At 44.5% G+C, this 22259-nt stretch overlaps 1 protein-coding gene across 1 annotated transcript in view; it reads left to right on the top strand.

Moving 5' to 3' along the window:
- Positions 1–22259, top strand: part of atad2b (ATPase family AAA domain containing 2B) — a 112580-nt gene that overhangs the window by 76727 nt on the left and 13594 nt on the right. The window contains exons 25-26 of the mRNA XM_072440144.1: positions 103–894; positions 3740–3864. Of these exons, the coding sequence (XP_072296245.1) occupies positions 103–894; positions 3740–3864 (917 nt within the window). The remainder of the gene's footprint in view (positions 1–102; positions 895–3739; positions 3865–22259) is intronic.

Below are 22259 nucleotides of genomic sequence, written 5' to 3'. Positions count from 1 at the left end.
TGCTCTACAATGAAACCTTTCATGCCTTGCCTAATCCAAAGTATTTTCCATTGTTAAACTTTAAAATCTCACGCTCATTTCCTTTTTCTTTTCTTTTCGCAGTTCACATAAAACGCATAAAACGCAAGATGCGGCGGCGGTCATCTTGGGGCCGGGGCATAATCCGCAAACGGAAATACTACAAGAGCAAATACCAGGGAACGGAAGCCGAGGAGGAGGACGATGAGGACCACGATGAGGACCACGATGAGGACCACGAAGAGGACCACGAAGAGGAGGGCGAAGGAGAGCACGAAGAAGACTGCGAAGGGGAGCACGAAGAGGAGGGCGAAGTGGATCACGAAGGGCAGCGAGAAGAGGAGCGTGAAGAGGAGGGCCAAGGGGTAGTGTCACGTCTCGCTCAGGACGAAGAATCTTCTTGTGACACTATGGGCCCTCAAACCAACGGACACTTGCCCAACCTCCCGTCCACGGAAGAGGAGAGCTCCAGCGAACCGCCCGCGCCAAATGCCACAGCCAAAGACGAATCCGATACATTTGTAGAAACGCAACCTCCCGACGGCGAAACCAAAACTGAGCCGGACAAACGGCCGTCGATAGAGACGTCCAAACCTCCAGACACACGACCACAACCGAAGCACACGGAGGGTTTGCTACTGTCGCAGGTGGTGTGCGTCAACGGGAACGAATCCATGGATAGCCTGGACTCGCACAGCCTCCCCAGCAGCAGCGAGACGGGCGGGAGCGGGACCACTTTGGACAATGGCCCGGCTCGACCCGAACCGGATGAGCACAAAGGCACGCCGCACGGCCGCCAATCGCCTCAGGAGCAAACGCCGCGGGAAGAAACGACCTCCACCGAGAGGGTAGAAGAGGAGGAGATGAGTAAAGAAGGTAAAAATCCAACTTGCCTTCACGCCACACTTTATACCCAAAGTACTGTATTTTCCATACTATAAGTCACACCTTTATTCATTGTTTTGCCCGAGGTGCGTCTAATACTCCAGAGCAACTTATATGTGATATTATCCGTTTTTTTCACACTAACAACCTCAAGAGGGTGCTCTAGGCTCTAAGCGACGCAGAAGAAGAATCTGCACTTCCTCTACCTCTGGAGTTTGTGGAGTTGTTTAGAAGTGACACAGAGGAAGAATAATTAAATGGATTTAGTGATTTGGGGTAAAACTGATGCTTTGGTAAACTTGTTAGCATGTTCTTTATGCTATAGTTATCTGAATAACTGTTCATATGTTACGTTAACATACCAGACACTTTCCACAGTTCTGTCTGTGCCTCATGTAGCTGAAGATGTTAGCGTTAGCATACGTACACCTATTCACCATGTTCTCTCATCTGTTATTATTTTAAATTGCATTTCAAGATGAAATGTCTGTTCTTAGTCATTAGATCAAATAGATTTCCCCCAAAAATGCGACTTATATATGTTTTTTTCTTCTATTATGCATTTTTGGCTGGTGCGATTTATACTCCGGAAAATATGGTGGTCCAATCTCCTTGAATTATGCTATATGTTCTGAATTCAACTCATTTTAACTAAATGTAGATGTACATTTTTCATAGCACGTTGAGTTAATTAGGATTATTATGTTGACATTTAGGCATGTCATCAAACTGAGCACATTTGTTTTTCATTATCTCGCACATGCTTCTGAGAGAGGCTGTTGAGCTATGGGTAAAATTCAAGGTGTCAGCCACATTTCTCTCTTTTTCGTTTTAATTACTCGCTATTAAATCATGGCAGTTCTTGTGAAAAAAAAAAAGGCAGACACCCGCACTCTACCTACCGCTTAATTACGCTGGTAAATTTTCGATTAGCACCTAGCTCTTCAGATTAGGGCTTTAAATAGGAATCGCCATGTCAGTGAAACGCTGTGTAGGCCCGGCTTCTTAATATCAATGCTGCTGTGTATTAGAATGTATAATGTATGTTTGATTATGAACAACTATACACAGAGCTGTGATGGAAACTATATGATATTTTACTGGGAAAATACATTCACATTTTTATTGTGCTGAAATGTCACACAGAGGATATGCATTTTTTTAATAAGAAATTGCACTTTTTACGTAAATAATACTGAATGTTACTGAATGAATTACATGCATGAAAACAAATACTAAAATAAACTCCTATCATATCATTGAATTGCCTAGAATGTTCCACAGTATTGCATTACACTTGTCTAGCTTTCCTTTCTACCCTTACTGTGAGCAGGGTCACCTCTCCACTTATCTGACCTGTAACTTCTGCTTGTCTCCGTGGAGATGGATACGTTTAATGCCATACTGTGGAACACCCCAGCCAAAGCAAATACAAAGATAAGCAGGTGGCACATCTTTAACATTGCAGAGTGGTTAAAAAGATTCTGGTCAATAAACTATATATAAACCCTAACCCATTGAATTAATTAAGATTTTTTACATTTTCTTCCCACTTTTTTAGGACACTTTTTTGGCGCTTTTCATTTGCTTTTGGTTTTATTCATCGCCTTTTATGACTTTTCTCCGTACTCAGTTCTGCCTGCTCGCTGCCTCTTCAATATTGGCTTATTTTGAAGAGCGATCCCCCGAATCTCTTGTCAAAAAGCAAATGAGTTTGATCAAAGGATTACACTTTAGCAGCGGAGGCCATCTGGAAGCCTTTGGAGAAGATGCAGCTCGTCTGGGAAGCCCATCGGGAAGCAAAACAAAAATAAAGCGTGGCTCTTTAAAAAGCCCACCCGCTCCTCCTCCTCTCTGGTTACAAGCCTCTACAAAGCCCGGCCCTTTGTTTTGTATCAAAGTCTTACATCAGTTACAAATGGGCGCAGAGGAGGAGGCCAGTAGTGAAATATTGTACACTCGGGGGCGCCGTGTAGCTTTGAATGACTTTAATACTGCGTAGCGTTCCAGGCAAAGCAGTAAAAATCCACATTGAGACAAATGTGTTTCCGCTAGAAAAGTTACACGGTGCACTTTTAAGCATATGCGAAAACTGACTTCTTTTAACTGTAATATAGCGTTGGTCTTTCATCAAAAACTTACCCGGAGTTGTTTTTAAGCTTCATTCACTCTTGTTTTTGAATCCTGTTTAGTAAGTCCTCTCCCCTCTGAGCCTCACAAAACACTTACCAGATTTGTTTGAGCATTTCTTTACAACAGCGTGCTTACATTACATTAGAATGTTTGGGGCAAGCTAGCTTTTGTTTATTTTCTCCCATGGTAATTACCTCACACAAACATCCTGATGAGGGAATGCCTCGCAGATGTAAATTAAAGTAAGCTGTCAGTAGAAAGATAAGCTAATGCCAGGCATGTCCAAACTACGGCTCGGGGCCAAATAGGGCCCTCAGACCAATTTTTGTTGGCCCTCCTGTTAAGTTGCTAAGTTGGTCCTCCTGCTAAGTTGGTCCAAACAATAAAAATAAGTACTTTTTACTGTAAAACACAAATTCGACATCGGTGGGTTGTTTGTGGCCCTCTGCTCTGTAAAAGTTTCAAAATGCGGCCCTCAGTGAAAAAAGTTTTGACACCCCTGGTTTATGCCAAAGAAAATGTACTCTTCTGGCCAATAACAATACAAATAATGCATATTAATGTCCTTTCATCAGTTTTTCTCGGAATCTCCAACAATTTATAGGGCACAATTTTTTTCCTGTGCATAGAACTTCACCTCTTCAGTTGACCTAAGTCATTCCGTATATCTTTATTTCATCCGTCATGATGTGTTCTTCTGCAGGTTGTTCCGACACATGCCAGAGAAGCCAGTCGGAGCAGTTACAGGAGTCGGAAGACGTGATGGAAAAGGAGTGTCCTCCCGTTCCTGCCCAGCCGCCCGTCATTGTCGATCACCAGCGACTATTGGTAACTATCTCTAAATATACTCGTCGCAGGGATTCGGCACATGTATTGCTCACTTACCCAATGCATTTCCATTAATCGGATTATTAATGAGTTTACAAGCACAACTTTTAGCGGGAACAAGTGTCGAACTTTTTTCTTTCTTTCTCTATTTAGAAAAAAAACGCATAAATAAACCGGTACATTTGATCTTTTCTATCATTATCTAGCATCACGTGTCACACTCCGGTGTCGAGAGCCGTTCTAATTCCGACCGTTATGAGCGCAGCAGCTGTGGTGGTTAAAGCTTTGTCACTACGGCGATGGTATGTCTCCCACTTCAGCGTTTGTGCGCATGAAACAAGGCAATTACGTGACAACAGACAGAGTGGGGAAAAACGTGCTATTATAAAGTCAGTATGATTAGCTCTTTGATTGCGATCACACACGCGATGAACTGCGGTTGTTTTGGCTGTTGTTGATGATGCTTTTACAGCGGAGACGCTGTAAAAGTGGGAGACGCTGCCTAATTTTGTCATATTTCAACACATTTAAACAAACTTGGGGGAAAATACAAGGATTCTTTAACACCAGCTGCGGTGAATTATCCTCAGTGATGTGGTGATTATGTCAAAGCGGAGCCGTAATCTTAAAAAATGTGGACAATATGTTTTTCGTTTTGCATTATGCGTAAAAGTGAAGGCTCAAATGTTTCCAATTGTTGAAAGAAACAAATGTTGATTCCTCCTCAGCTTTTCTAAATTGATTATAAATGCAGACATCGGCACACATCGCAAAGGCTGCAAACAATATGCCAAAATAATCTATCTACGTGCGGGAAACCTGCAAATCCTGTAGTTTAGACCTCTCCAAACGGGGGCTGAATAATGGAAGGAACATAAGGGAAAAGATGCAATTGTCAATAACTAAACATTGTATTGTGATTCTGATTTTATAGGGAGATTTATGCTGTAAATTCAGTTAAAATTGAAAGAAAAATACACATGCCTTAATTTACTTGCCAAAAAACCCGCAACATATGTCCTAAACATGGAAAAGTCTGAATTGGGAAAAAAAAGTTAAAAACAAGGGAGTGTCTACAGAGCCGCGGAGCGCGGCCGAAACTGCCACGTTATTTTGTGCCGCGGCTCCTGAAACTGCTGCGCTATTTGACCGCGCAGTTTTAGACCACGCCGGGTTAGGGTTAGGGTCAGGGTCAGGATCAGGGTTAGGGTTAGGGTCAGGGTCAGGGTCAGGGTTAGGGTTAGGGTTAGGGTTAGCCATAAGGTTATATGGCAGTGCCGCGGCTCCTGAAACTGCAGGGCCATTTGACCGCGCTGCGGCTCTGCAGCCACGGCCTAAAAACAAAACAAAATGGTCAATTCGTCATTTCGAGTTTTTGAATTTTTTTTATATTTAATTATCAATTATTTGATATATTTTTTTTTCCAATTGTAATTATTATATTAGCCAATATTGCAGTATAGATATTTTTTATACTTTGCTGCCCTACAAACATGTTCTATGTTGCTCTGTGGTATTCTAGGTAAGGCGAGAGTTTTTTAATTTGTTGTTTCACAGATTTTCCTTGTCATTTTTAAAAGGGGAGGACAGAATAAAAATAACATTTTACTTTTCCATTATCAAATCACATTTCTACCATCCAAAAGTCGGAGTTGAATTTAAAAATATTATTCTAAATGATTTTCTTGGATTCTTAGAATATAGGCCCAACTTCCACCTCTACATTATCTACAATTAGCTAATTGGCCAATGCAAGACATTGAAAATAACTCTTATTATACAAAAATACCTTCAATGTCATAAACCAGGCTGACAACCTCTAAGAAAATGAATCATCCCGTGACAAAAACAAGTCGGTTTGATAAACTTTATTGAGTCTTGACAGGAACACAAAGTGTGCAATGAATGAAAATGTCTTATTGAGCAGCTTAAATTTGGCCACAGTGATTTGATCCAACGGCGCAGTAATTATTCCCACGCTCGAGCGCAGCTCAGATCATCGGGAAGTAGCGTCCTTACAATGCGATCAGAAGAGAACGTGTAACTCCTCACAAGCTGGACATGTCCACATGAGGAGGACTTGTGCTACTTAAATGGCAACGACAAAATTATTCTGATATAATCGGTCAAGACGCGTATTCTTCATTTCCTCGTTCAAACACGAGTTCAATGAATGGGAGCGCGAGCCAAAGCCACGCCCAACCCACATCCTTTATGTTGATCTCATGAATCTAGGAAGCCGTGAGTTGCGAGAGTTTTAAAGCTCTGACGTTTGGACGAACTCGGGGTTGTGCAGAAATGGTCGGAGGTCGGAGATGCTGGTGCAGAATTAATTACATTTTTTATTTTTATTAAGGTTTTGGCCAAAAAAAACGCGGGAAATCCGCGAAAGCAGGAAAAATTATAATTTTTTTAGAATCTCCGTTTTTGAAGTTGGCGGGCTCGCGAAACAACTTATCGAAAAACTCTCGCCTAAGCAGTTCTTTAGCAGGAAGAGTTGATCACATTAAACAAAAAAAAAATATATATTTAAAATAAAAAGATCAGCAGTTCTTATGTCAGTGCTGATGCTCCTCAAACCTATGGAATTAACAAATAACCTGTATTGAACGTGCACAAAATCTTTATTTTCAAACAAAAATCCCAAATTTTAATGCTACAGAGAAAAAAAATGCAATTAGCTTTGTTGCTAAATCTTTCCGCCTTGTTTAATACATTGAAGGGCTTCTCTTGTAGTACTATTACCACTGCTAATGTCATCTAAAAGGCTGTTATCTTTAAAGAGTTGGCGGCGCTGGCTGGACCCGTCAAAGACACCGCATATTTCATAGAGCCCTCTGTACTTGGCGTTAATCCATCCCTTTGACCTCCCCATAGCTTCCCAGCGCTGCGTCCCAACCATCTGCTTAATTAGACGTGTGCCATTGAAAAGTTTGTGTCGACGAGGATTTACGGTAAACTCTATGGCGGGCGCCCAACCATAAGCCGCCGCAGGAGCCCAGGACGACGTCGCGCTGCCCTTCTCGCTGGAATAACTTGCAGTTCTGAGGCTTAATCCTTTCTCTCCATACAGTACCCGTTTCTGCTCACTTTGCAGTTTCATATTTATATAACATGAAGGATCCAGGTACGTGAAATCGGTTTTAGTTAGCAAATCATACTGGTTGGTTATTTAACCAACGCTGCATAAGGATGTCAAGATAATTCGGTTAATCGCTAATTGTTATTATTCAGGTCACAATATAATCATAGTAAATTTGAAAAAAAACAGCTGTTAGAATCATAGAAGAAAATATAATATGTCAATTCAGTCGATACTGAATTGACATATTATACTACTATATATCCATCCATCTTCTGCCGCTTTATCCGGGGCCGGGTCGCGGGGGCAGCAGTCTGAGCAGGGACTCCCAGACTTCCTTCTCCCCAGACACTTCCTCTAACTCCTCCGGGGGGATCCCGAGGCGTTCCCAGGCCAGCCGAGAGACATAGTCTCTCCAGCGTGTCCTGGGTCTTCCCCGGGGCCTCTTCCCGGTGGGACATGCCTGAAACACCTCCCGAGGGAGGCGCCCAGGAGGCATCCGGAACAGATGCCCGAGCCACCTCAGCTGGCTCCTCTCGACGTGGAGGAGCAGCGGCTCTACTCCGAGCTCCCCCCGTGTGGCCGAGCTCCTCACCTTATCTCTAAGGGAGCGCCCAGCCACCCGGCGGAGGAAACTCATTTCGACCGCTTGTATCCGCGATCTTGTTCTTTCGGTCACTACCCAAAGCTCATGACCATAGGTGAGGGTAGGAACGTAGACCGACCGGTAAATAGAGAGCTTTGCCTTTCGGCTCAGCTCCCTCTTTACCACAACGGTCCGATGCAGCGACTGCATCACTGCAGCCGCTGCACCGATCCGCCTGTCGATCTCACGCTCCATCCTTCCCTCACTCGTGAACAAGACCCCGAGATACTTGAACTCCTCCACTTGGGGCAAGGACACCCCACCCACCTGGAGAGGGCAAGCCACCTTTTTCCGGTCGAGAACCATGGCCTCGGATTTGGAGGTGCTGATTCTCATCCCAGCCGCTTCACACTCGGCTGCAAACCGTCCCAGTGCATGTTGCAGGTCCGGGTTTGATGGAGCCATCAGGACAACATCGTCTGCAAACAGCAGAGATGAGATCCTGTGGTCCCCAAACCGGACCCCCTCCGACCCCTGACTGCGCCTAGAAATTCTGTCCATAAAAATTATGAACAGAACCGGTGACACAGGGCAGCCCTGGCGGAGTCCAACATGCACTGGGAACAGGTCTGACTTACTGCCGGCAATGCGAACACAGCTCCTGCTCCGGTCATACAGGGACCGGACAGCCCTGAGCAAAGGGCCCCGGACCCCGTACTCCCGGAGCACCCCCCAAAGGACACCCCGAGGGACACGGTCAAAAGCCTTCTCCAGATCCACAAAGCACATGTGGACTGGTTGGGCAAACTCCCATGAACCCTCGAGCACCCGATGGAGGGTATAGAGCTGGTCCACTACTATATACTTTTATTTAAAGTGTTATTTTGTTTTCGGTCACAACTTTACTTTGGAGTCGATCCTGACACCCAAACGAGTCGATCCTGGCGCCCAAACGAGTCGATCCTGGCGTTCCAAACGAGTCGATCCTGGCGTTCCAAACGAGTCGATCCTGGCGCCCAAACGAGTCGATCCTGGCGTTCCAAACGAGTCGATCCTGGCGTTCCAAACGAGTCGATCCTGGCGTTCCAAACGAGTCGATCCTGGCGTTCCAAACGAGTCGATCCTGGCGTTCCAAACGAGTCGATCCTGGCGTTCCAAACGAGTCGATCCTGGCGCCCAAGAAATTTAATCTACAGCCGTGGTTCTCATACTTTTCACACAAATTAACTGGCACCGCAGTTTGAGAACCACTCATTTACGACACAATGTAAATGAAATAACTATATATTTTACATATGTCTGTGTGAGGTCACGGTGTTATAAATAATAGTGAAATTGTAATGTGTCTTCTCTCAACAATGGTAACACTGAAATTGTTTATACGGTACAATAGCCTATGTGGAAAATGTATTCGCCCAATATATACATGACGTTTTATTACATTTAAAACTTGTTGCTTTGACTTCTATAAACACGATCTGAGATTTGTGTGATTCTTACTCTATATATACATTTGTACCAATTCATAATTCAATTTTTATGCTCTAGATCAGCTTAAACGACGCACCTTTCGCTTTGATTTTAAAACAAAACTATTGTTAACCAATTCAAAGCAATTCAACCTCGGTCCCGGTTACCTTGACACCCAATTGTCACGTCTCTCAATCAACAGGCGCTCCCCACAATTGTACGCCAACGGTTAAGGTTATGCTTCAAACATGAGCCCTTTCCGGTCCACTAGACGCGCCAGCTTGTCCCGGGAGTCTCTGCGCTGCTCCCGCGCGGTCACGCCAGCTCCCGCCTAATACCCCAAGCGCAAATTGGCCCCTCGGCTCAGCGAACCCCCCTGACAGCGCCGCTTTCTCCCCTCTGATCGGGTCGGCCAGTTTCCCGGTCTCGGCACTGTGTGTTGCGTAATTGGTCACAAAGAAGTCCTCCCGCCATACGCCGACTCGGCCCCGCCACGCTCTGAAGTGACATCCAGCTATCGAGCCATCATAAAGTGGCTTTTCGGTCCATGTTGGGGAAGTTTTTCGGTAAAGCCGCATTCTCCACTTGCCGAGCGCCGTCTTTCAAGTCGATTGACGGGCTTTTAAGTCGGCGCGATGCTGCGTTTTCCCCCTCCGCCCCACAACCCCCACACAGGACTAATCTGGACTTTTTATTTGCGAGTGGCAGGACGGCAGATATCATAAAAAGAAACAGATCGGGGAAAGAGGTGACTGTGAAAAATTGCTTTTTCATCCAGGGCTTACGGAACAAATTGAATTTCCGGAACTCGCCGTTTAAGCAGATATTTGCCGGCGAAGCGGGGATTGGCGCAGTCGAGTGGCGCTCCGTCCCGGCCAATGACATATTCATTGATTGCGGAGGGCTCATTATTTCCGACGTTTCGCGTGATGGAAGAGGCGCCGGCGTCTCTCCCCGGAATTAAATATCGCCGTTTCGCGGAGCGCCGCCAGGACACTGTAGTATTATCACAACGCGCCTTTTTGAGCGACCTGGCATTTGATCAATTTAGCGAAAATCAAGCTCGGTTACTGACAGTTTGCGCTGAAAGGATCCGAGGTGCTGTAGATGAAAAAAAAATGAAGAAAAGATTCCTCAATGCGAATAAAAAGGTCCCCGAGCTTGTTTTTGTCACCACTTGAAAACGTCTCGTGTTCTCAGCCGTTTTCTTTCATCTGTAATCACACACTTGTCCACAGATGGAGCGGGAGGAGAAGTAGCGCCGACTACTGCAGATGAGATTTCAGTCAAAAAGGAATTCAATCTGGCCCTGCATTTTTCTACCCTTCAAAAAAAACAAAAAACAGAAACCAAACCAAAAAAACAACAACCGAATCTTCTGCTTTTCTTTTCATTTACAGCAGCTGCGTGTGAGAGCTTGTGTTTCTAAATGTTGGCGGAGCAAGTTTGGAAAATATTGCCATTTTTCCGCAAAATAGTTTTTAGATTCCCTATATTCATATATTCAAGTTCATATGCATATTTTAAACCCATCCCGGAGCACTTCAGCTTATTGTGTTCTCTATCGAGGACGTCATTTGAATCTGAAATTTTGCATTTATTGAAATCAAAGTGTTCTTTCACTTTTTTTCTTTCTTACATTTTCAGCCATTCTTTTTCAGTGCCTCTGTACATAAAGAGCTAGTATTTCCATTCATGTATGCAGTATTTTCTTATGAATACATGTACTTAAACTTCTAATGACCTTTTCTGTGATTTTCATCTATTGCTTTTCGCTAATAAATCTCTATCGTTGGCATTACAAATGTCACTTATCCTCGTGAACACCAATTAAAAGTGTTGCAGTTTTGTAATTTGCTGCATGTCCTCCCTTCTCTCGCCTCCGAGCCTTGCGTCCCTAAGACCTACATTGCGTATAGCTCTCTAGTCGCCGTCTTTTGTCCTCGCGAACTGTCCGGCATGTCCACAGATCTGCAGCCCGGCCTTTTCTCTTTGCACCAGTCGCGTTCCTCGCCGCTGGCACCGCTCCGCCTCGTTTTGGCGTGGTCCGGCGCCACCACGACGTGTCAGAAGCGTGTCAGCGGAAACGGTGCCGTCGCACTTTGTCACCTCCCTTCATTCCGAGCGCTAATAACAGCGGGGGCCCTCCTGGCACAGTAGACGCGCCACATGTCCGATCAGAAGGGAAACGACTCAGTAGCACTGCTTTTTCCAATTGTCCGCAGAAGTATAAAGCGTTTGGAAGCGTTTTATTTTCCGTTCCTTCCTTTTCCACCAACGGCTTTCAACAGACGTAACGGCGCCTCTTGGACGTAACGTGCGGCCGCCGCGCCAAGCCCAGCTCCCTCAGCGGCGCGCCAGCAGAACAGAGCAGAAGCGGGCTTTGTACACGCCGACTCCGGTTATTTGCCCTTTTTTTTTGGACGTCTTTCTGTCCAATTCCTGTGCGTTTTATTGTTTTTTGTTGTTGTTTTGCCACGTTCACAAGCTCGTGAGATATGTAACATTGTGCGTGCTGCGTGCAGTGCTTCAAAAGGACACTACACAAACATGACGGATGCACACGTGTTGTACTTGGCTTTTGACGCGGTAGATGATGGAAAACGTTCACCGTTCTCCGTCGTTTTTGACTATTTATTGAACTGCCATATTTAAATGATAGATGGAACTGTATTATTCATGGGGCTCAGTGGTTTCTTTGCAGTAGCGGGGGAAATGTGTTGATACTTTTCTTGTTTTACGATCAGATTTGAGCTGCAGGGGGTAAAATTAGTTACCGTATTTTATATTATATATTATATATCATATAATATCATATATATATATCTATACATTACATAGTAGAAAAAGCTTCAGTTGTAGTCATCTGGACTCAGTTTGAAAAAATAGACGTTTCGACTCTCATCCAAGAGTCATTGTCAATAACAGAATTTAGGTCGAGAACTCCGATATTAATACTGTTCTGTGGTAAGACCCGCCCATTGGGAGGAGCCTTCCTGAAGTAGAAAGAGTTGTTTGTTTCAACAGAAACTCCCCCTTGTATCTACCGAGCTAGCCTATTCAGAATCTTAATGGGCTATTAGAAACCTCTTTGTCTTTGTGAGACCCTGGCTCAACCACCCTGAGTACCTGATTAGCATCTAAATGTCCTCTACCTTTCCAGGGGTTCAGAATCCCATTATAAATAACAGGAAGATGAAACCTAAGCCCTCCATTTCTGTTTAAAGAAGGTCTTTCTTTTTTAACAAAAATAGCTTCCTTGACTCCTCTTTCAAACCATCTTTTCTCCCTGCTTAAAACCTTCACCTCACCGTCTTCAAACGAGTGATTAGAGGCTTCAAGATGGAGATGCACTGCACTCTGAGGTCCTGAACTAGTATTTCTTCTGTGCTGATAGAGCCTCTTGTGTAGAGGCTGTTTCGTCTCACCTATGTACCGTTCTTTACAGCTTTCTTCACTGCATTGGATCGAATAAACTACATTGCTCTGTTTTTGAGTCGGCAACTTGTCCTTTGGGTGAACCAGTTTTTGTCTTAAAGTGTTTCCTGGTTTAAAATAAACAGGGACTTCGTGTTGTCTAAAAATTCTCTGCAGTTTTTCCGACAGGCCAGACACATAAGGGATAGAAACACCCTTCCTTCTCTGTTCAGTTTCCCTTTTGTCCTGCTTCTTGGTTCTCTTCACTCTGTTGAGAATCCAAGCGGGGTAACCACAGGCTGAGAGGGCATTTCGGACATGTTTTTCCTCTTTCTCTTCCCGTCTTATCTTACTCTTTCTGTTCGGCCTCGCCGCCCTCTCCTCCCTCACTATTCTATCCGTCCCGCTCTTTTTTTCTCCTTTCGATCCGTCTCTTCGATAGCTTTCTCTCTTGTTCGATCTCCCTTTCTCACTCTCTCCTCTCTCTCTTTTTCTCTCGATCCCTCTTTACTCTTTCTAGTCTCCTCTTCCTTCATGGCATTTCTCCACCTCCCTCTTTCTCTCTTGCTTTCCCGTCCCACCCTTCACCCCTCCCCCCTCTACTCCGTCTCTACTCCCTCCTTCCCTCTTTCCTGTTTCTCTCTCTCCTCCTTCCCTCCTCTATCCATCCCTCTCTCCCTCCTTTCCTCCCTCCCTCCCTTCCCTCCGTGGCTGTACGGTGAAAGCCTTGTACTCCGTCCTCCTTCCCTCCCTTCCCTCTCTCCTCTTTTCCTCCCCTCTCTCCCTTCTTCACTCCCTCTCTCCCTCCCTCCCTCCCTCTCTCCTTCCCTCCCTCCCTCCCTCTCTCCTTCCCTCTCTCCTCCCTCCCTCCCTCTCTCTGTGGCTGTACGCTGAAAGCCTTGTACTCCGACCTCCTTCCCTCCCCTCCCTCTCCCTCCTTCCCTCCCTCCCTCTCTCCCTCCCTCCCTCTCTCCGTGGCCGTACGCTGAAAGCCTTGTACTCCGTCCTCCTTCCCTCCCCTCTCTCTCTCTCTCTCTCTCTCTCTCTCTCTCTCTCTCTCTCTCTCTCTCTCTCTCTCTCTCTCTCTCTCTCTCTCTCTCTCTCTCTCTCTCTCTCTCTCTCTCTCTCTCTCTCTCTCTCTCTCTCTCTCTCTCTCTCTCTCTCTCTCTCTCTCTCTCTCTTCCCCCCCCCCTCCTTCTCTCTCTCCCCCTCCCTCCCTCCGTGGCCGTACGCTGAAAGCCTTGTACGCCGTCCTCGTTCCATCCTTCAGTGATCAGAGATGATTCCACAGTACCACAGTCATCTCCAGGCCTCGTCGTCATTTACAGCCCTCTGAAAGACCCAAAATGCGATTTACATAAATGATTCAGCGTTTTACCTCCTCGCACGTCTATATTTCACGCGCGGTAATATTGGCAGCCTTTTATTGGCTCTCTTTATGAATATATCACTTTTATGCTCAATACACCGAGGCAAATGCGTCCTGGGTTTTAAAGGTGTCGTCGTACAAATAAAAACGTGCGTTCAATTGCATTGCCGCGTTGGGTCGAGCTGTTCTTCTGTCACACAGCCTTTGCAAATTGGAGAAATTATTCTTACGGTAAGTTTATTTGTTATTTATTATTTTACTGCGTAGATGGAAAGAAAATTGTGCTACAAAATATAACGTACTTTCCGGTCGCACCAGCCACAATGCATAATAGAGAAGAAAAAACATCTATAATTCTAATTTTTAGGGGACATGTATTTGATAAAATCCAAGGCTAAGAACAGACATTTCATCTTGAAATGCAATTTATAATAATAACAGATGAGAGAACATGGTGAATAGGTGTACGTATGCTAACGCTAACACCTTCAGCTACATGAGGCACAGACAGAACTGTGGTAAGTGTCTGGTATGTTAACGTAACATATGAACAGTTATTCAGATAACTATAGCATAAAGAACATGCTAACAAGTTTACCAAAGCATCAGTTTTACCCCAAATCACTAAATCCATTAAATTCTTCTTCCTCTGTGTCACTTCTAAACAACTCCACAAACTCCAGAGGTAGAGGAAGTGCAGATTCTTCTTCTGCGTCGCTTAGAGCCTAGAGCGCCCTCTTGTGGATGTCAGTGTGAAAATAACAAGTTACTAATTTTACATATAATTCGCACCAGAGTATATGTCTCACCCCAGCCAAAACTATGTAAAACGATTTATTAGTCCAATAAATATAGGTATCTTTGTAGTGTATTGTTGCGTCGACACACGTACTGTACATACTCTATACCTACCTAGATCAAACTTACATTTGAGTAACTGTTGAGAAGAAATTTTTTTTTTCTTTTTTTCATAGGAATGGGCTTGAATCCCAATTTCAGTACCACAAAAATAACCGTCCGACTGTAGCATTTAACACAAAATAATAGGTAACTCAAGATCATTCTAAAACTGTTCAGGAAAGGTCACATTTTGGCCATAATTATGTGCTGTTTTTTGTGTTTGACTCCTTAGTATTAATATATAAGAACTATTAATATATAAGAACTAGTTTTATGTTGAAAATGTCACTGTCTTTGCAAACTGTCCATGTGGTATTATTATTGTGGTGGTCTCTAGTATCAAGCTTTCGTATCAAAATGGAGTTTTAAACGCCGCTACAGAGTAAGTGCAGTGTGTAAAACGGGCGAGGTGAGTGAGTGCGGCGGGGTTAAACGGTCCGTGTCAGTGGCGGTCTTTAAGGCGTGCGGATTACCGGTCCTTTTGTGCGCCGCGCTCACTCAATCAGGCGGGCCCGTGTACGAGACGCGCCCGCCCCGTCACCCGAGACCCCCCCGATCGCTCTGACAAAGGACCACGGAGCGCGCCGCCAATCGCAATCAGCGCCGCGACCGGAATAAAGCGAGCGGACGGACGGAGGCGGGAGCGCAGAGAGGAGCACGGGAAGTAGAGGATGAGGAGAGAGGGAAAGAGGAGGAAAGAAAGTGAGACGGATGGAGGGAGAAGGAGAGGAGCACGGGAAGATGAGGGGAGAGGGAAAGAGGAGGAAAGAAAGTGAGACGGATGGAGGGAGGAGAGTAGCACGGGAAGTAGAGGATGAGGAGAGAGGGAAAGAGGAGGAAAGAAAGTGAGACGGATGGAGGGAGAAGGAGAGGAGCACGGGAAGTAGAGGATGAGGAGAGAGGGAAAGAGGAGGAAAGAAAGTGAGACGGATGGAGGGAGAAGGAGAGGAGCACGGGAAGATGAGGGGAGAGGGAAAGAGGAGGAAAGAAAGTGAGACGGATGGAGGGAGGAGAGTAGCACGGGAAGTAGAGGATGAGGAGAGAGGGAAAGAGGAGGAAAGAAAGTGAGACGGATGGAGGGAGAAGGAGAGGAGCACGGGAAGTAGAGGATGAGGAGAGAGGGAAAGAGGAGGAAAGAAAGTGAGACGGATGGAGGGAGGAGAGGAGCACGGGAAGTTGAGGATGAGGAGAGAGGGAAAGAGGAGGAAAGAAAGTGAGACGGATGGAGGGAGAAGGAGAGGAGCACGGGAAGATGAGGGGAGAGGGAAAGAGGAGGAAAGAAAGTGAGACGGATGGAGGGAGGAGAGTAGCACGGGAAGTAGAGGATGAGGAGAGAGGGAAAGAGGAGGAAAGAAAGTGAGACGGATGGAGGGAGAAGGAGAGGAGCACGGGAAGTAGAGGATGAGGAGAGAGGGACAGAGGAGGAAAGAAAGTGAGACGGATGGAGGGAGGAGAGGAGCACGGGAAGTTGAGGATGAGGAGAGAGGGAAAGAAGAGGAAAGAAAGTGAGACGGATGGAGGGAGAAGGAGAGGAGCACGGGAAGTAGAGGATGAGGAGAGAGGGAAAGAGAAGGAAAGAAAGTGAGACGGATGGAGGGAGAGGAGCACAGGAAGTAGAGGATGAGGAGAGAGGGAAAGAGGAGGAAAGAAAGTGAGACGGATGGAGGGAGAAGGAGAGGAGCACGGGAACTAGAGGTTGAGGAGAAAAAGTGAGACGGATGGAAGGAGGTAAGAGAGACTGATGTCTGAGAGACTGATTGGAAGTATTGAATATTGTTTTGATTACCGTAGTTTCCGGACTATAAGTAGCACCTTTTCTCATAGTTTTGGCCGGGATGCGACTTATACTTACATACTTATACTCCGGAGCGACTTGTATGTGATATTCTTTGTTATTTTTACACTTGCAACATTGCGCATTTCATACTCCAGTGCAACTTGTGTGTGTGTGTGTGTGTGTGTGTGTGTGTGTGTGTGTGTGTGTGTGTGTGTGTGTGTGTGTGTGTGTGTGTGTGTGTGTGTGTGTGTGTGTGTGTGTGTGTGTGTGTGTGTGTGTGTGTGTGTGTGTGTGTGTGTGTGTGTGTGTGTGTGTGTGTGTGTGTGTGTGTGTGTGTGTGTGTGTGTGTGTGTGTGTGTGTGTGTGTGTGTGTGTGTGTGTGTGTGTGTGTGTGTGTGTGTGTGTGTGTGTGTGTGTGTGTGTGTGTGTGTGTGTGTGTGTGTGTGTGTGTGTGTGTGTGTGTGTGTGTGTGTGTGTGTGTGTGTGTGTGTGTGTGTGTGTGTGTGTGTGTGTGTGTGTGTGTGTGTGTGTGTGTGTGTGTGTGTGTGTGTGTGTGTGTGTGTGTGTGTGTGTGTGTGTGTGTGTGTGTGTGTGTGTGTGTGTGTGTGTGTGTGTGTGTGTGTGTGTGTGTGTGTGTGTGTGTGTGTGTGTGTGTGTGTGTGTGTGTGTGTGTGTGTGTGTGTGTGTGTGTGTGTGTGTGTGTGTGTGTGTGTGTGTGTGTGTGTGTGTGTGTGTGTGTGTGTGTGTGTGTGTGTGTGTGTGTGTGTGTGTGTGTGTGTGTGTGTGTGTGTGTGTGTGTGTGTGTGTGTGTGTGTGTGTGTGTGTGTGTGTGTGTGTGTGTGTGTGTGTGTGTGTGTGTGTGTGTGTGTGTGTGTGTGTGTGTGTGTGTGTGTGTGTGTGTGTGTGTGTGTGTGTGTGTGTGTGTGTGTGTGTGTGTGTGTGTGTGTGTGTGTGTGTGTGTGTGTGTGTGTGTGTGTGTGTGTGTGTGTGTGTGTGTGTGTGTGTGTGTGTGTGTGTGTGTGTGTGTGTGTGTGTGTGTGTGTGTGTGTGTGTGTGTGTGTGTGTGTGTGTGTGTGTGTGTGTGTGTGTGTGTGTGTGTGTGTGTGTGTGTGTGTGTGTTTTGAACTTATCAATGTCCAAGATGCCACCAGGCCAAGTTACCGCTCAGATCTGTGGAGAGTCGAACCCACGTTTTGAACGAAGGCATGTTTTTCCAATACATTTTGAAGCATTAATGTTCCCTGCATTTGCATACGTGTAAAATAGATCAGTTTTATGTAATACTGTAGAGTTTAATGTGATCCCAGCGGAGACGAGCAGACGGCGGGTCGGAAAAGTTGCTACTGAATGTCTGTTCTTTTCTAATGAGAACGTCAAAGAATGATATTACAAAAAGAGCGTCTCCTTTCGTCTGCAGGTGGCGACGCGTGCCATAAGGAGGAGAATTACGGCGTACAAAAGTGCACTTAAAGTCTCTAAACATCCCAAAAATGCACTCGCACGGCGGCAGTTAGCTAAGAATGCCGTTGGATTCCTCTTTTGTAACGGCGCTAATAAAGACTTTATGCGCGTCTTGTTAAGATTGCGATCCGCGATTTGCTCCGTTTGGCTCTTCTCCGCTCTCAAGCCTGTGAAACTCGAGACCCCCGTTACCGCGCCGCCGCCGGGAGTAACTGTCCAGAAAGAATCCAATAAATGATTCAATAGGGGAAAAAAAAGTACTGGCGCTATCCCAGATAGCCATTATCAATTCAGATCATTACCCGGGCTGCTAGCTTATGTATGCACCTTTTATTTGGCCAGGGACTTTGCCCGATTAGATCGCTCGGGTGGACTTCGGTGTCACAGGTATATTACAGTGGAGTCCTCTCCGTGCGCCTGATTGGATTATGAAGATGTGAATATTTGAAAAGTATTATCCACTTAACGTTGTGTTTCCGGACTATTGAGTTATGTCTGACATTATCCTTCAATCCAATCCAACTTTATTTGTAGAGCACATTTTACAGACACAAAGTCTCCAAAGTGCTGCACAGAGTACTTCGAGTTCAAGTAAAATATGTTAAAAATAAATAAAGACATACAAAAATTAATACGTAAAAACCAATTAAAAATTTAAAACAACATAAAATACTGTATTTTCTGGACTATAAGTCGCACCGGAGTATAAGTCGCACAGCCAAAAAAGGCATAACAGAGAAGAAAAAAACATATATAAGTTGCACTGGAGTATAGGTATACAAGTATAAATATAAGTATAAGTCGCACCCCGGCCAAAACTATGAAAAAAGGTGCAACTTATAGTCCGGAAAATACGGTATAAAATAATAAAAGACAGCCAGAGGACCACACAATTCTCATGCCAGGTTGAATGCCAGTGAATACCTCCGGCTGAAAGTATCATGGATTGGAAAGTATTTGACCATAGGCATATAGTACCATTCATATTTTATTTGAGCTTGTGTATTGTTGGGCACGAATTATTTTAGAAGTCGACGTGTCAGCGATGATTATTTTTTGATTATACGACGAGTCAAACAGTTACGTTACGAGTATTTTAAAATTATTTTTCCCTTACATTTTTAACCAATAAAAAGGTGAGAAATACTGTGCATTTCTAAATAGAAAATAACACATTTACAAATATTATTGATAAAAATTCGACTTTTAAAATTCTGCTTTGACATTTTAATTTAAAAGTACAACTGTTTTCGAGTCTGTTGTTAAAGATTACCATCATCGAAATGTGGTTGCAGATATTTTAATAGTCGTCTTGTCACAATTATTCTGATTAATTATTTACTTCCATTAAAAGCCTTCTGTGGACTAATTGTTATTGGAGTAGAAAGTTGTCGAGATAAATAATCAACATGCAAACTGATAACAAGGCGAGGTCATATTCTGGAATTATAACAAGTCTACAAATACTTCAATTGTGTTTATGACCCATAGGTGAATTATTAAAGTGTTTTAATTAAGATATTTTCAAAAGCCAGTTCATCTGACAACATTCTAAGAAAATTGTGAAATAATTCTGCCTTCCTGCCTCATCTCCAGGAAAATATTTGAGTAAAAATAATTGGATTTACTTTCTATTTGCGTTTAAATAAGGTAGATGGCGTCAGTTTGAAAATGCATTTCCACATTGTTCTTGAGGTTTTTGATAGATTTAGATCACTTTCATTTTACGAGAATCTGATTTATTGTCTCAAAAAACGAGAAATGACTCAAAACTACTTGGAAACTAATGCTCAAGTATGTAACATGTGATTTAAAATGTGACGTTATTGTAAATTAGGAAAGATAAAACATGAAATAACGTCCAAAATGATTTGTTTTCCTCTCAAAACTGTGGACCACAAAAAGGCTGAATGTTTTATTTGTAATTGTTTATTTTTGTTAAGTAAATGCAGTAGAAGTGCAAGAAATGACTCAAAAATAAAGTATTTGGGGAAACTACTTCTCAAGTAATTAAATAAGTGACTTGATAAAACACATGATTCATAATTTGAAGTTATTGTAAATTCGAAAGACAAAACATTAAACGGCATCGAAAATGTTTAGTTTTTTCTCTCAAAACTGTGTACTACTCGAAATGAGTTTCCTCCGCTGTGTGGCTGGGCGCTCCCTTAGAGATAAGGTGAGGAGCTCGGCGTAGAGCCGCTGCTCCTCCACGTCGAGAGGAGCCAGCTGAGGTGGCTCGGGCATCTGTTCCGGATGCCTCCTGGGCGCCTCCCTCGGGAGGTGTTTCAGGCATGTCCCACCGGGAAGAGGCCCCGGGGAAGACCCAAGACACGCTGGAGAGACTATGTCTCTCGGCTGGCCTGGGAACGCCTCGGGATCCCCCCGGAGGAGTTAGAGGAAGTGTCTGGGGAGAAGGAGGTCTGGGAGTCCCTGCTCAGACTGCTGCCCCCGCGACCCGGCCCCGGATAAAGCGGCAGAAGATGGATGGATGGATGGATGGACTGTGTACTTCAAAAAGGCTGCAAGATTTTAATTTTTTACTTTTAAAAAAAAAAGTCATAAAAGTAGTAGTAGTGCAAGAAATGACTCAAAAATAAAAGATAAAGCATTTTGGGACATTTCTGCTCAAGTAATTGAATAAGTGACTGGATTTAACATGTGATTTATAATTTGAAGTTATTTTAAAATAGAAAGAAAACATTAAATAACGTCCAAAATGATTTGTTTTTCTCTCAAAATTGTGGACCACAAAAAGGCTTCAAGATTTATTTGTAATTTTTTTATTTTTGTTACATAAACATAGTAGTAGTAGTGCAAGAAATTACTCACAAATAAAAAGTAATTGAATAAGTGACTGGATGTAACACGTGATTTATAATTTGAAGTTATTGTAAATTAATTAATTCCAAAACATTCATCCGAAATCTTGTTTTTCTCTCGTAACTGGACCACAAAAAAGCTACAAGATTGATTTCTAATGGTTTATTCTTTACTTATCTTGTACCCTTTTGTGGTTTAACATTTTCCTCGTGGCTTTGTCTTAACACATGTCATTATGAAGACCACTTTTCTCCCGTTTAAAACACAGACTCTCATGTAACGTTTCATACGCTCGTCACAATTATCTCTTCCAAGTCGCCCGATTAGCGCCTTTGACAAACAACTCTTGTCCCGTTAATCGCGACGCTGCTCGGCTTTTACGCGTCTCGCACGGTCAGTGTTGCCGTCACGCATACAAACACCATTTAATTTCCAATCAAACGTCTCCGTCGCCTTCGAGACGGTCGATTGTAACTTTAATTGCGGCACCTTTGCGTCCGGGAGACCTTGCGTCCTTATTTAAACTGACAAATAGCCAAACAAAAATACCGGGAGTGGGTCAATTAAAAGGGCTTTTTCGCCGTCCGGACTATTTTAATTAAAGTCACGGTGAAATGTAAACTCGCTTCGCGCTATGATTAGCCTTAATTAGCTGTCAGTCCAATCGTAATTGCTTTTGAATACGAGCGACCTCCGAAGGCTGCGTCCGCGGGCAATAACATCAGAGCGTTGCCGGCGCGACCCCCTTGTTTCCCCCCGTGGCTGTCGGCACCTATTTGTTTGATCAGACCTCCTACGTACACGCGTTTATCCGACGAGTAATTAACAGAGTTTGGAGAGACATCACAGCATTTTTACAGTCCTGCCTTATACGTCATAAGGCGCTGGTACAGCTGGCAGCCCGGTGTAAACGCTCTCTCTTCTTTCTCACAATTATTGTGCTTTATCTCCTATATTTTGTAAATATAGTAAGTATATTTTTTCTATTTTACTGTACGATAGGGACACGCGCTGGAATAGTTTTTTAATTCAACTGTTTTTGACTTTTTTCGGCTGGATTTGAGCGTTTTTCGTTGCGTTCGTTGTGTTGTTGTGACGTGAGCTAGCTCCGAGCGAGCCCACCAGCCCCCCCCGCGCCCTCCGGCCGCGCTAAAGTACGGCGTGTCGTCGGTACACGTTTATATACACGTTTATATGAAAGAGGAACTTCACGAACGATCGAGACACGCACTGGAATCGCTTTAAATTAACTTGTTTTGACTTTATTCGGCTGGATTGAGTGTTTTCGTCGTGTCGTTGCGATGTGTCTTGGCTCTGAGTCCCCCGGCTCCGGCCCCGCCCCCCGGCCGGCGCCGTACCGCGTTTACACAAAGGAGGAACTCATGAAACTGCGGAGAACAGTCGTCTTACCCGGAGATCGTCACGTTATCCCGGCGGACATCCTAAGGAAAACGCAACGAGGCAGACGGGCTGGACGTAAACTCCGAGAGAAGAGAGGGACAAACAGGAA

This window comes from Eucyclogobius newberryi, unplaced genomic scaffold (genome assembly GCF_026437365.1).
Source record: "Eucyclogobius newberryi isolate DKJ021-1_F unplaced genomic scaffold, fEucNew1.0.hap1 SCAF_1, whole genome shotgun sequence".
Classification (NCBI taxonomy): Eukaryota; Metazoa; Chordata; class Actinopteri; order Gobiiformes; family Gobiidae; genus Eucyclogobius; species Eucyclogobius newberryi.
Note: the sequence above shows the minus strand (reverse complement) of the source record. Positions and strands in the feature narration are given on the sequence as shown.